The following is a 15,242-nucleotide window of genomic DNA, read 5'->3' on the forward strand; positions in this document are numbered from 1 at the left end:
AAGTATAGGAACCCTGGGTAAAATAATCCACAGAGGGATTTGTCAATTAATACCGCCATCTTGTGGTGGTCTTGTGGTAATTTTTTACTGTGTCCTTGGGTATCTTTGACCTAACTAATTGACTTGGGGACCTTTTCATTAACACTGCCATCTTCTGGTGAAAGTGTGGTAATTTTCAATTGAATATAATTTCTGTGTTTTATTTGGTACTTTTGTGTATATTGCTGTATTTGTCAAGTCTTTCCTCCCTTTGATCTTTCCAGTCGCTTATTGTTTTAATTTAACTATGACCAGCGGATGTGCTAAATATTTAGCCTTTTTTCTTCCATTAGGGATAACTGCAATGTGATTTTTGCATATGTGGGTGGGTCTTTATCCACTATAAATAGAGGGTTGAAATGCAGTAATCCCATTGGTCCTGACGAAGCTGAGTGAGATACGCCCATCGGCGAAACGCGTTGACGTCATACGTCAGATACGTCACTTCCGGTCATGCGCACTAGGTGGAACGCACGCTGACCCACAAGGAGGTAGCCATCTTCACATGCCATGAGGCAGGCTTAGGCGGCACAGGCGCCATGGAGAGGTCGGAACCCGCGGTATGTCGGCTGATGTAAGCGGTGGTTCCCTGGTTCCATACAGCAGTACTTTTTTGAAGGGCAGTACTCATGAAGGATATCCTCTTCTTTCTTACTACCCATTGCACAGGTGGATGGGGACATTATGGTGCTTTACATAGGAAACAAGGCATGCCATATATATTTCAACGGGCGGAGGAGCCGCTGGGCTTTATCTTGTTTTCAACAACAAGTGATGTGTAGTCCACATACTGTGGTGAAGTCATCACTTAAAGCAGTGTTCTGCTATCTGCATCTGTTTCTCCATCCAGGCAACAATCGGGGCGTTATTTACATCTAAAGAGTCCTAAATATCAGTCACTTCTATTACAGATGAATGGGCCCCAACCACATGTACTGGCATGGGACTGTACTGCATTTTATATATGATATCCTTTTGCTGCCTTATATAGGCTTATGGTTATGCCTCTCTTCTGACGCACACTGTGCTCGCCGCAATGCATACATGTGATATTTCATACCTTTGGTATAATTTTTGGGAAATCCCCTCTATGGGATAGAACCTATATGGCTATGACATATGTCTTTACATTTATTACATGTGACACTGTATACCTATGGTATAATTTTTGTGTACACCTCCTTTGGGAAGTGTTAACCTATGTGCCAGTGCGGCAAAAACTTTAGACATTTTTGTCATTGTCTTGGCAGCACATTTATTTAGACCGGTCTTGGTGATTTTATATGGTTTTAGGTCTGTGTGTATATTGTCTCATACTGAGGTGATGGTAACCAGGGCGACTGCCCATATGTCAAATATTTATATGTAATAAAGCATAATTTTTGGAATTTTTTCTGAGTATCACATTCTGTTCATAGTGTAGCCGCTTTCCTGTGAATTTCTTTTCACAAACCCTTCTTTTTTGTACGGACTGTGAGAGGAGCCTAGCTCCCCTCACGTTCCTCACGCTGCCCCGCCTACACACATCCTGACAGCCGATGTTTGCCACGCTCCGCGGGCCGGATTAAAAGGTCCATCGGGCTGTAGTTTGCCCATTGCAGTATCTATACCATAGTTTGCAGACGCTATAACGTTCACACAAAGCAATCAATATTCACTTATTGGGATTTTTTTTACCAAAAACATGGAGCAGAATACATTTTGGCCTAAATTTATAACCAACTTAGAGTTTACTATATATTTTTTATAGCTGAAAGTAAAAAATATTGTTTTTCTTCAAAATTTTTGGCCTTTTTTTTGTTTATAGCGTGAAAAATAAAAAGCGCATAGGTGATCAAATACCACCAAAAGAAAGCTCTATTTGTGTGAAAAAAAGAACGTAAATTTTGTTTGGGTGCAGCATTGCATGACCGCGCAATTATCAGTTGAATTAGTGCAGCGCCGAGTAGCAAAAAGAGGCCTGGTCATTGAGCGGGGTAAATCCTCTGGAGGTCAAGTGGTTAAACTTGAGAAAGCTGGAGATGTTGGTTGGTTTTTCATTGCTGTAGCCATAAGCAATCATTTTTCATTAGTATATTCAATAACAGTAGTATTTAGTTAAGCTCTGCAGAGCTCAGGCTATTCATCTTCCAGAGATCGTGTATAGAGTGTTTTAATAAAAATGGGTGCATAAACGACAAACAATGTAAAATGACAAAAATGGCAGGTCCAGGGTGCTGGCAGCAATCAAAGTAAAAAGGGATTTGTAATATTGGAAGTAAGCAGGGTGCTACTGTGACGTACGGGCAGAACTCTTAAGGCCTCATGTGCACAGGACGGTGGGTTTTTTTTTTGTTTTTGTTTTTTTTTTTTCAGACTTTTTTTTTTTTTTCTCTTTTCCTGCTTGTAAACGCCCCTCCATGTTATCCTATGTGTCCATGCATACACAGACTTTTTAGAAGCTTTTATTGGCAGGGGTGTTTTACAGATGGGAAGAAAATACAGGGCTAGTGCAATCCAGGAGCAGCAGCGTTTTGGCAGAAAAGAGCGCTTGACGTGTGTTAACTCTAGGTGTATTTAGCTTTCGGGCATTCATTTCAATGGCCACAATAAATGATTCTTTGAATGGGCTGCCCTTTTCACGACAAATGTGCCAAAGAAGCTCACGTGACAAATTTTAGCACCTGAGCCAGCTGCATTTTTGTTGCATGACAAAGTCAACTGTGTTTGGGGTGCCATTAAGAAAAATAATGGCACTGCAAGCATGTTGCACATTTTGCAGTGTTTTTTCAAAATGCAGGTAGCAATGTGCATATTCACAGCAGCATAGTGTGACTGCAACCTTCCCCAATCTTCCACTCCCTCGGCAGCTGATGCTCTCCTCTACTCCTGTGCATTCTGGCTTGTGACCATGCATTGTACCTATCGATGTTAAAGGACTTGCAAATGCTGAGTGTAGGGGCGAAGAGGCTAGTAGCATGAAGCAGGAAAGTGAAAAAGGTCTATTTATTTTATTTATTTAATTATTATTAACACCCCCCCCCCCCCCCCCCATGTCAAGGTGCTATTGACATGAAATTTTCACCATGTCGGTAACAACGCATGCAATCCATCCATACATACAAAGAAACCAAAACAAGTTCAGAAATGACATTGTGTAATAAAATGGAATTACACAGGGAAAAATTATTGAACACGCTAACTGAAATTTAGTTAATACTTTGTACAAAATCCTTTGTTGGTAATGACAGCTTCAAGACGCCTCCTGTATGGAGAAAGTAGTTGAATGCATTGCTCAGGTGTGATTTTTGGCCCATTTTTTCCACAGTTTTCAAATGTGGAAGGTTCCATGGCCCTCCTTCTATGAACTGTGATCTTTATTTCTTTCCATAGATTTTCTATTGGATTCAAGTCAGGTGATTGGCTGGGCCATTCTAGCAGCTTTATTTTCTGTCTTTGAAACCATTTGAGAGTTTCCTCGGCTTTGTGTTTGGGATCATTGCCTTGCAGAAATGTCCTCCCTCGTTTCATCTTCATCATCCTGGTAGATGGCAGCAGATTTATATCAAGAATGTCTTGGTAAATTTTTCCATTCATCCTTCCTTCAATCACATGAAGCTTGCCAGTATTGTATGCTGAAAAACATCCCCACACCATGATGTTCCCACCTCCATGCTTCACTGTTGGTATGGTGTTTTGGGGTGATGTGCAGCGCCATTTGACCTCCAAACATGGTGTGTATTATGACATCCAAAGAGTTCAGTTTTGGTTTCATCTGACCAGACTATATTCTCCCAGTATTTCACAGGCTTGTCTAAATGTTGTGCAGAAAAATTTAAATGAGCTTCAATATGCTTTTTCTTCAGCAATGGAGTCTTGCGTGGTGAAGGTGCATACAGGCCATGGCGGTTGAGTGCATTGCTTTCTTTGAAACAATTGTACCTGCTAATTCCAGGTCTTTCCGAAGCTCTCCGCAAGTGGTCCTTGGCTCCTGGACAACTCTTCTGATAATTAATTTCACTCCTCTGTCAGAAATCTTGCGAGAAGCTCCTGGTCGTGGCCGTTTTATGGTGAAATGATCTTTCGGATTATGGCCGCAACACTGCTCACTGGAACATTCAGAAGTTTGGAAACCCTTTGAAAGGATTAATGGAATATAACCGAATCCATTTTGTATACCGTAACCAATGCCATCAGTATGTTTTGCAACAATAAGATTGCAAAGGTCTTTGCTTTTGCTCCTCATGAGATGTTTCTTGTGTGACACCTTTGTAACGAGACCACTTTTTTTTTTTTTTTTGTTTAATAGGCCATCAGTTGAGACTGAACCAGCTGATATTAAATTGCACTGACAAGGGGCTGGTGTCTTGGCTTTCTATGCCTTTTTTCACCTCCCTTTCTTCATGTATTCAATACTTCTTCCCCGTGTCATTCCATCCTATTAGACATAACTTCATTTCTGAACTTATTTTTTTTGGTTTCTTTGTATGTATGGATTGCATGGGTTGTTACTGACATGTGGTGAAAATTTCATGTCAATAGCACCTTTAGAAATATATTTACTTAGAAAAATGGTGACATGTTCAATACTTATATTACATGCTGTATAAAGCCTTCTCTCCCTTTCCTATCCATATACAGTTGCCCAGGGGCTGTGCTGCTGCTCTTCATTCTCCCGAATGGGACCACAATATTGCACACCGGGGACTTCCGTGCGGACACTTCCATGGAACGCTATCCGGCTCTAATTGGACGGAAGATCCACACCCTTTATCTGGATACCACGTAAGAAACCACACCAGACAAGGCTTGATTGTAATTAATTATTACAAGGTGTCTTTAACCACTGGAGCTGCCAAGCCCTTTTCTCCATAAATCGCCTTATGCCGCAGGGCATTTTGTTTTCCATTTCGGTGATGTCTCGGTTCTGTATGTTTATACTGTTTTTTTTGTTTTGTTTTTAGTCTACCTTTAATATCTTTTTATAGATTTGGGTTTTTTGGGGAAAGATGATACTTTAATTTGGTAACAGATTTGGATACATATTGTGTTTGGGTTAATATTGGAAGTTTACCGTATTTTTCGCTCCATAAGACGCACCTGACCATAAGACTCACCTAGGTTTTAGAGGTGAAAAACAAGAAAATAAATATTCTGAACCAGTGGACTGCGGACACAGTACAGGGGATGACCAGAGACTGCGGACACAGTACAGGAGATGACCAGAGACTGCGGACACAGTACAGGAGATGACCAGAGACTGCGGACACAGTACAGGAGATGACCAGAGACTGCGGACACAGTACAGGAGATGACCAGAGACTGCGGACACAGTACAGGGGATGACCAGAGACTGCGGACACAGTACAGGGGATGACCAGAGACTGCGGGCACAGTACAGGGGATGACCAGAGACTGCGGGCACAGTACAGGGGATGACCAGAGACTGCGGGCACAGTACAGGGGATGACCAGAGACTGCGGGCACAGTACAGGGGATGACCAGAGACTGCGGGCACAGTACAGGGGATGACCAGAGACTGCGGGCACAGTACAGGGGATGACCAGAGACTGCGGGCACAGTACAGGGGATGACCAGAGACTGCGGGCACAGTACAGGGGATGACCAGAGACTGCGGGCACAGTACAGGGGATGACCAGAGACTGCGGGCACAGTACAGGGGATGACCAGAGACTGCGGGCACAGTACAGGGGATGACCAGAGACTGTGGACCTTTGGGGAGGGAGGGGGAGCGGGTACCTGAATTTGACAGGTACCCGCTCCCACTTCCGCGGAGTTGTCCTTCGCTCTTCTTCCCGCGCCGGCTTCTGTGACAGCCGGGTGCCCACTGCGCATGCGCGAGAAGCGCTCCACTTTGTGAATGGTCCGGCGCCTTCTGGGACCTGTCGTGTCCCAGAAGACAGCTGACCATTCACAAAGCGGAGCGCTTCTCGCGCATGCGCAGTGGGCACCCGGCTGTCACAGAAGCTAGCGCGGGAAGACTGTACAGCGCTGGAGCGAGGAACAGGTAAGGCCCTGCAGGAGAGAAGAGCTGAGCAGCCGGCCCGGTATTCTGACATGGTGGCGGCAGAAATACCAGACCGGCCGCTTTTGAGTTGCGTTTTTTTTAATTTTTTTTTTTTGTGTTTTTTTTCTTCTTGCTAGGCAGATTTAAAATGCAGAACACGTCAAAAACGCAATACATGCTTTTCTGCATCGTTCCCATTGTAGTCTGTAGAAACAAACGCGCAACGTTTTGCGTTTAAAGTCCCTGACCATTTCCAAAAAACACACCAGGTAAAAATGCGGAGATGTCAACATGTCCCATAAGAAATCATGTTAAATGGACTGTGCTATGTTTCTGCAAAACGGGGTAGACAATGCTTAGGTGTGAACCTAGGGTTACCCTGGTTAATGAGGGCACAAACTAGCATGACAGTGAATTTTTCTTCACTGGTTTGTGATCGCAGGAAATTCAGCGTTGTGTTCACTTAATTGAGCATTTGGTGCTTGCGCAGTAAACCCAATCATCATCCAGATCATTTGACATCATTGCTGCAACATGGGGATTTTGGGAAGGGATGTTTTGTATTGGAATAAAAAATTTATAATCAATTATAATATAAAAAAAAAATTATATTTGTACTGCTGTAGGGAAAAGCTGGAAAGAGCTGCAACAATTCTGCCCGATCAGTACTGTCAGGATATCCTGTGACGTCACTACACTCCCAATGTAAAGTGCACGTTTTACATTGTCTTCTACAGCTTGCATGATATGGAGTGATCTGTAGAAGGATCAGTAGACCAGGAACTGGCTATTTCAACTCCCAGGTTTTGTGCATGACCCTTGCTGTCACTGACAACCAGAGCCCTAGAGAAGAGCTGACTCTGGATGACAGAAAAAAAGATGGGGGAAAATGTCTGTGCGTCTTATGGAGCAGCCGGCCCGATATTCCCACTGTTGCTGCCTCCGTGTTAGAATACCAGGCCTGCCGCTCGGCTCTACTGTGCAGAAGAACCTGCTCCTCGGTCCAGCAGTGTCCTGCTTTCAACACCGTCTTCTTTCCCTGGCGCCGGCATCTTCAGTGTGGGCACCCGGTTGTGACAGCTTGCAGCTTCACAGCCAGGTGCCCACTGCGCATGTGCGAGAAGCGCTGCGCTTTGTGAATGGCCCCCGTAGTCTTCTGGGACCTGTCATGTGTCCCACAAGACTGTGGGAGTGGGAGCAGGTTCCTGTAAAATTCGGGTACCTGCTCCCCAAAGGTCTGCAGTCTCTGGTCATGTCCCGTACCGTGTCGGCAGTCCATTGGTTCAGAATATTTTTTTTTTTTCTTCTTTTCCTCCTCTAAAATCTAGGTGCGTCTTATGGAGTGAACCAATACGGTACACTTTTTTTTTTTTTTTTTTTTTTGTGGCAAAATTAAGGGGAAGGTGGCTAAAACATGAATGGAGCTTAGAGTATGGGGAAGATCTCACCTCCACCGATTAGCAGACCAGACACAGGCCACTCTTTAGCTGTGTACCGCAGCACGATTGTTTAACCATTTAAGGACTGCTTAACACCGTTTTAATGCAGCAGAGCGGCCCCGCACATGTATGTGATCTGGCATTTCTGGGTAGGGTTTGTGCTGTCAATCGCTACACCTCAAAGCAATCAGCAGGTCCAGGCAACTGACACACAGGGCTCTGAACGGAGAGCAGTGATGTCGCTCTTTTTTGCTCCCTGCAAAGCAGGGAGATAAAACGGTCGCATCTAGTAGTAAAAACAGCATATGTTACACACATTGTTAGGCACACAGGTAACCCTTTGATTGCCACTAGATGTTAACCCCCTTCCCAGCCAGTGTCTCTAGTATAGTGACCATGCATAGCATCAGCCATTCATTTTGTATGGCTCAAATCGCACCACACCTGCAGGGAAACCGCATGTGATTCCGACAAATTGCACTTCATTGCTGTTAGAATCACATACGATTCTTTGCAGCGTGATTTGAGCCTATTCATTTTGTATGGGCTCAAATCGCACAGCAAAGGTATCTGGTATCGATGAGTACTTGAGCACACATCGACACTCAACATTTAAAAGAAAAAAAAAAAGGTATTGGTGCAACCCTGATATAAAATTCATGCAGGTACAGTGTTGCACAACAGCGCGATTGCCAATTAAAGTAACGCAGTGCCGAATAGCAATAAAATGCTCGGGTCATGAAGGGGGTAAACCCTTCCAGAGCTGAAGGGGTTAAAAAATATATTAAATACATAATAGCAATGTTTAACCATTGGTTTATGCTGTTTAGGATAAAATACTGAAAAAAACATTTCTAGTTCTTCCGAAATAGTCACATGACCATTCTGTCAACACGTGCTGTGGGCAGAGGCTCACATGTTTTCAGAAGGGGGCGGGACCAGGAGGCAAGTTTACCCGCGCAAATACAGGCGGACTACTAGGATGTAGGATGCAATACGGTGTTCAGTAGGGTACTATTGCAGGACGGCTGAACGAGAAACCAGGACGTTCCTTTGTCTGAGGAAGAAAGTACGAGCCTCTGTCAGAATCACCAGGTCATTTTGAGATTATAATAAATATATTGTATAATAAAAAATATATATATATATATATATATAATATAATATAATATAATTTTTTTTTTTTTTTTTTAATAAATACAAACTATCTGTAAATGTTCAGTATGGGTTTACTTACACTTTAAGTACTATGAAGTACTTGGTCACTTTCGTAGTTCATGTGTAATTTTACACTGACCTTTTTATAAAGTAACATTTATTCTTACTGCTTTTTGGGATTTTTTTTTTTTTTTCCCCCCAAACTTGCAGATACTGCAGTCCTGAGTACACCTTTCCCCCGCAGCAGGAGGCAATACAGTTTGCTGTAAATACTGCTTTTGAGATGGTGACACTGTATCCACGAACGTTGGTGGTTTGTGGGACCTATTCTGTTGGGAAGGAGAAAGTCTTTCTGGGTAAGAAGTTTTTGCCTTTTTTGTTGAAAAGTGTTTTTTTTTTTTTTTTAAGTGTTTCCATTTCCTCTCAGTAACTTTTGTCTTCTGTCTGCAGCTATTGCTGATGTTCTGGGCTGTAAGGTGTGCATGTCTCCGGACAAATACAAGACCATGCAATGTCTGGAGTCTGATGAGATCCGTTCCCTTATCACCACAGACTGGCACAGCACTACACTACATGTCCTTCCCATGATGCAGGTTAGCTTTAAGGTGAGTTGGTACAACAGGCCATAACGTGTATTTCCACACTTGCAGCCAAGTGTTTTTTTTTGTGTTTTTTTTTTTTGTTTTTTTTTTTCATTGAAATTTTTGCAGAAAGAGAAATTTTGTACAAAACAGATCCTCCTGGGCCTTCCCCGGCTCAGATTAGAAAACTATAAATACAACATTAAATAACAGAACAACATAACAATGGCTCACTCTCCCCAGCCATCTAAATAACCTGAGATCTGTATCACTTGGAAGGAATTATAGGTCTCGGCATACATAGGAGGTGAGACGGGTAATAGACAGTGGGAACCCTAAAAATCCCCCCCGCTGAACTCCCCAGGGAGCAGACCATGGGGACAACAGCTACATTAAGGGCCACAATGGGAAAAGAGCAAATGGGAAACCGCTTGACCACAGTTAGTTCAACTACCCAGAATCGGTTGCCACCGTTGAGGATTCTAACCATACAATATGTAGCCAGGTTTGGGAAACTATTCTATGTTTGTGTTCCAATCCACATAGCATACCTAAAATAATTTAAAAAAATCTTGCCTTTCAAATTTTTGTTTTTAGTGGATTTGGGCTCTATATACAGGACTGTATTGGCAACCTTTGTTGTTTAAAATGTGTAGGGACAGATAACCCAGCCGGCACCATACAAACGGGGTTATTTGTGGTAAACATAACCCAGCCCCTCCTTACATAAAGTGCCTTGGAAAAGTATTCATACCCCTTGAAATTTTCCACATTTTGTCATATTACAACCAAAAACGTAAATATGTTTTTTTGGGATTTTATGTGATAGACCAACACAAAGTGACACATAATTGTGAAGTGGAAGGAAAATCATGCAATGGTTTTAAATTTTTTTTTTTTTTTACAAATATCTGAAACGTGTGGCGTGCTTTTGTATTCAGTCCCCTTTACTCTGATACCCCTAACTAAAATCTAGTGGAACCAATTGCCTTCAGAAGTCACCTAATTAGTAAATGGAGTCCATCTGTGTGTAATTTAATCTCAGTATTAATACAGCTGTTCTGTGAAGCCCTCAGAGGTTTGTTAGAGAACATTCGTGAACAAACGGCATCATGAAGGCCAAGGAATATGCCAGACAGGTCAGGGATAAAATTGTGGAGAAGTTTTAAAGCAGGGTTAGGTTATTTAAAAAAAAAAAAAAAAAAAAAAATTCCAAGCTTTGAACATCTCAGAGCACTGTTCAACCCATCTGAAAATGGAAAAAGTATGGCACAACTGCAAACCTACCAGGACATGGCCGTCCACTGAAACTGACAGGCCTGGCAAGGAGAGCATTCATCAGAGAAGCAGCCAAGAGGCCCATGGGAACTGGAGGAGCTGCAGAGATCCACCGCTCAGGTGGGAGAATCTGTCCACAGGACATTTATTAGTTGTGCACTCCACAAATCTGGCCTTTATGGAAGAGTGGCAAGAAGAAAGCCATTGTTGAACCAAAGCCATAAGAAGTCCCGTTTGCAGTTTAGGAGAAGCCATGTGGGGGACACAGCAAACGTGGGAGAAGGTGCTCTGGTCAGATGAGACCAAAATTGAACTTTTTGGCCTAAAAGCAAAATGCTATGTGTGGCGGAAAACTAACCCTGCACATCACCCTGAACACACCATCCCCACTGTGAGACATGGTGGTGGCAGCATCATGTTGTGGGGATGCTTTTCTACAGCAGGAACAGGGAAGCTGGTCAGAGTTGATGGGAAGATGGATGGGGGAAAATACCGGGCAATCTTATAAGAAAACCTGTTGGTCTGCAAAAGACTTGAGACTGGAGAGGAGGTTCACCTTCCAGCAGGACAACGACCCGAAACATACAGCCAGAACTACGATGGAATGGTTTAGATCAAAGCATATTCAAGTGTTAGAATGGCCCAGTCACAGTCCAGACCTAAATCCAATGAAGAATCTGTGGCAAGACTTGAAAAATTGCTGTTCATAGACACTCTCCATCCAATCTGACAGAATGGGCAAAAATGTCCCTCTCTAGATGTGCAAAGCTGGTAGAGACATCCCCAAAAAGACTTGTAGCTGTAATGCAACAAAAGGGGTTTCTACAAAGTATTGACTCCGGGGGGCTGAATACAAATGCACACCACACAAAATTTTGAAAACAATTTCTCATTTTTCTTCCACTTCACAATTCTGTGCCACTTTGTGTTGGCCTATCATATAAAATACATTTACGTTTTTTTTTGGTTGTAAAATGACAAAATGTGGAAAAATTTCAAGGGGAATGAATACTTTTTCAAGGCACTGTAGAAAAGAAAATGGTAATATTAGCAAGTCAAAAGGGAAGCGGGGGGTGTGTGGGTTTTTTTTTTTATGCATTTAACCACTTTCAGGCCGCCTGCCTGCAATGTACTGCAGACGGGCGGCAGCTAATAAAAAAAAATATAATAAATATATATATATATATATTCTAGTAAATCCTATGTGTATTACTTTGTTACCTGAGGTAATAACAAAGTCATTGCCAAATAAACTGGCCCATAGCAGAACTCTAAAACTGGAAATGTTAATTGCACTTACACGAAGTCTTAGATCTGAGTAGATTGTTGGTGTCAGGATGGTTTTATGAATTCAGCATGGTCTAAATCAATGTTCCTGTTCACCTTCAGGGTCTTGGTGCCCATCTCAATAAATTTTCAGGAAAGTACGATCGTGTCCTGGCCTTCAAACCTACAGGGTGGACGTATTCTGAGGGCTGTAGCTCAGTAGCCGATATCAGGCCTGACATCCGAGGCAAAATCACAATTTATGGTAAGGTTTTTAAAATGTTTCATTTTTTCTTTTGGTAAATATACAACATTGCTTAAAACGTGGTCCGCATTGGCAAAATAGTACAACTGTCCAGACCCGACCAATGTAGAGCAGAGCTTTGGCTTTCAGGATCCACGTATCTGATCCAAAGCCGTTACTAGGAACGTATTGAAGGCAAACCGCTTAACAGCCAGGCATCTAGCATTTTCAGGAAGTCAGAAATAAAATACCTCAATGTTTCTTCTTTAAAGAAGTGGAATAAGTGAGCGCTAAAATTAACGTAATATAACAGCAGCTTTGCACCAAAGGCACCAAATAAGACCTACAAGCAAACAGTAATAAAAATAGGGGGTGCAGCGTTAATAAAATTCACAGAAAATGATAAATAAAAACAATAGGTTCACATATAAATATGCATAATATAGTGACACTGTGCGAATGTGTGCCAGTAAGTGAGTTTGTCACCTCCTTCACCATACTAGCCACACAATCAGCTTAAAAGTAAGTCCAAGGTGACAATGTGAGTGAGATCTTTTGGTTAAAGAAAAATGGCTGTGTGTTATTTTGAGGGGACAGCAAATTTACATGTTATACAAGCTGTACACTCACTAAGTCACATTGTAGCAAAGTGTCATTTCTTCAGTGTTGTCACATGAAAAGATAGATTTACAAAAATGTGAGGGGTGTACTCCTGTGAGATACTTTAGATCTTCAAGAATACATTTTCTTTTTTTAAAACTTTACATATTAACTAAATTATACACTACACTTTTTTTGAGGTTTTTATCTGGATAATCTCTCAAAACAATTATTGGCCAACTAATCGATTATGAAAATAATCGTTGCAGCCCCAATAACCACCCACATATTTTAATTTCCTGCCCATGTAAAGCTAAGGACATGCATGGGTGGGACAGACCAGGGAGCATCGCAAATGGGTCCTCTCATCGTGAGCACCTCTGGTGTAAGGGCATCAGTTTTGCCCTGCAGAGACTATACAGGGCCATTCATGCGACCATAGCACAGATGAAGTAAAGGATAGTGGGAATCAGACTTTTGAAGTGGAAGATAGAATAATCAAGCCCTGTTTATTCTGATTGGAGATTTAGCTTTAAAAGATTTATTTGGCAGGCAGATTAGTCAGCGATTGTTAATATAACTGACGCTACGTGTTGGCCTCGGCATCCAGGCTAATGACCTCTGCCCATGGATGGGTTGTTGTATAGTAAATCAGATTCTTCTTGTTTAGATAATCTATAAGTCATAGTTTTTGTCTACTTTGCCTACATTTCCTGTAAATCTTCTCTGTGACCAGGGATCCCATACAGTGAGCACAGCAGTTATCTGGAGATGAAGCGATTTGTACAGTTCACCAGACCTCAGAAAATTATCCCAACGGTTAACGTCGGCAACTGGAAAGCTCGCTCCACCATGGAGAAGTATTTTGCCGAATGGCAGTCTGAAATCAGGCGCAAATGAAGGACTCAGCTGAGCTTATTTACTAAATCTGGTAATGCGGAGGGTGACAACATGCTCCACTGAAGCCAGAGGTTTCCGGTTTAAAAGTCTGTTGCTATGGGTCAGGCAGATTACATATTGTACTTCTGTTTTTTGTTTTTTCTTGGATAGCGTAGAGGATTGGGACCTCTGTCAGGTGTGTTTTTTTTTTTTTTTGCAATTTTCTTTTCTGTTGGAGCATATTTTATGTCCAGATCTGTCTGACAGCAATTAAAAGGACATGAAAGAGGAAATTCCCTCAAAATCAGTGAGGACTAAAAAAAAACCAAACTGTTAATGTTACACAATTTTAAAAGGCATACTCACTCTTCCATGGAGGCCAATTTTTTTCTTACATTCTAGTGAACTTTAACTGCCTTGTCCCTTCCACGTGGCCATCCTCTGTATGTGTGTCATGTGACCCAGCCGCTTCCTTATTTCCTAAGCTGACCTCCCTTTATGAAGTACTGCCATTCTGTGCATGCACCCCCAAGAGTCTAGCTGGGGAATGATATTGTTTTACATGCTGCCATAACATCAGCAACATCGTCAGATCAAGGAGATAATGTAAGTTCTCTGAATTGCCCTCAGACTACTCCAAGGTACGAGTCCTATCTCAAGAGCCTGCGGGCAGACTACATCATTCTTGCCTCGGTGAGAAATGCAGAAGTGAGGTGAGCAGAACTAGAAAAAAGTCCACTCTTCTTTTTCGTAAACTGCGGGGGGAAGAGATGAACGTTTTGACATTGGCTCAACTGGGAAAAAAAGAGATGGAATGTCTACTTGAACTGAAGAGGCTCCAACTATTAAAAGCTGACAAAGATCCTCACTATTCCCTGCAAAAAATTTGCTGCAGCGGGGCTTTATTATTATTATACAGGATTTATATTATTATTATTATACAAGATTTATATAGCGCCAACAGTTTGCTCAGCACTTTACAATATAATGGGAGACAATACAGTTCAATACAAGAGGGTTAGCAGCGCCCTGCTCCTTGGAGCTTACAATCTAAGAGGGAGGATCTGGCTGGTCCGGCTTACAAGGAACTAGAATCCTTTGTGGCTTGCTGGGATTTGTAGTTATTGCAAAACAGGGGTTAACTGATTGATACCTCTGATTATATGTGCTACTATCTGTACATTCCTGATCTTCAGCTCCGGGCTTGTCACTGCATTCAGAAGACAACAAATTAATTAAACTACGTAAATAATGATCAATTATATTTATTCCTAAGAAAAAATTTGCATTTTTTTTAAGGTACTTTTGTGTGTGTTGTCTCTGTACATCTTTTAATTGTTAATGTCATTTAATGCGAATATTTATTTTATTACACAACTGTAAAATGAAAAGAAAATGTTCTATGCCAATACCAAGCTTTTAAAATAAAGAACTTTTGCTGTATAATGCATTTTTTTTTTTTTTTTTTTTTTGGTGGTCCATTTTTAAATTGGAAACAAACCTGTTGTGAGTTGGAAGTCTGATTTTGTTCACTTCTAATATTGCTAATTGGACATATAGCGGTTATAAAACATTTGATGGATGAATTTCACATTTTGGCCATAATTTCTTTAATTGATTGAGGAGGAACTAAAAGCTCCATTGTCACAAACAAGCAAGCAGGTTCATGTCTCTTCTGAAATAAGATGCCCCTACCTACCTGCCTGCTTGCTGTCCTCAGCATGTAAACTGAGCTGCGCATGCGCACCTAA

The 15,242-nt window shown here is 41.8% G+C and overlaps 1 protein-coding gene across 3 annotated transcripts in view; it reads left to right on the plus strand.

The window, feature by feature from the left end:
- The window catches only part of DCLRE1A (DNA cross-link repair 1A), a 34,693-nt gene extending 19,756 nt beyond the window's left edge, over positions 1-14,937 (plus strand). For all 3 annotated transcript variants that reach the window (XM_089653057.1, XM_089653056.1, XM_089653058.1), the window contains exons 6-10: positions 4,660-4,803; positions 8,854-8,999; positions 9,094-9,248; positions 11,892-12,033; positions 13,349-14,937. In XM_089653057.1, coding sequence (XP_089509183.1) covers positions 4,660-4,803; positions 8,854-8,999; positions 9,094-9,248; positions 11,892-12,033; positions 13,349-13,512 — 751 coding nt within the window. In that variant the 3' untranslated portion in view covers positions 13,513-14,937. The remainder of the gene's footprint in view (positions 1-4,659; positions 4,804-8,853; positions 9,000-9,093; positions 9,249-11,891; positions 12,034-13,348) is intronic.
- Positions 14,938-15,242: the final 305 nt, after the last annotated feature.

The sequence above is a fragment of the Staurois parvus genome, unplaced genomic scaffold (assembly GCF_062004578.1).
Source record: "Staurois parvus isolate SC_StPar_1 unplaced genomic scaffold, SC_StPar_1.0 ptg000697l, whole genome shotgun sequence".
Classification (NCBI taxonomy): Eukaryota; Metazoa; Chordata; class Amphibia; order Anura; family Ranidae; genus Staurois; species Staurois parvus.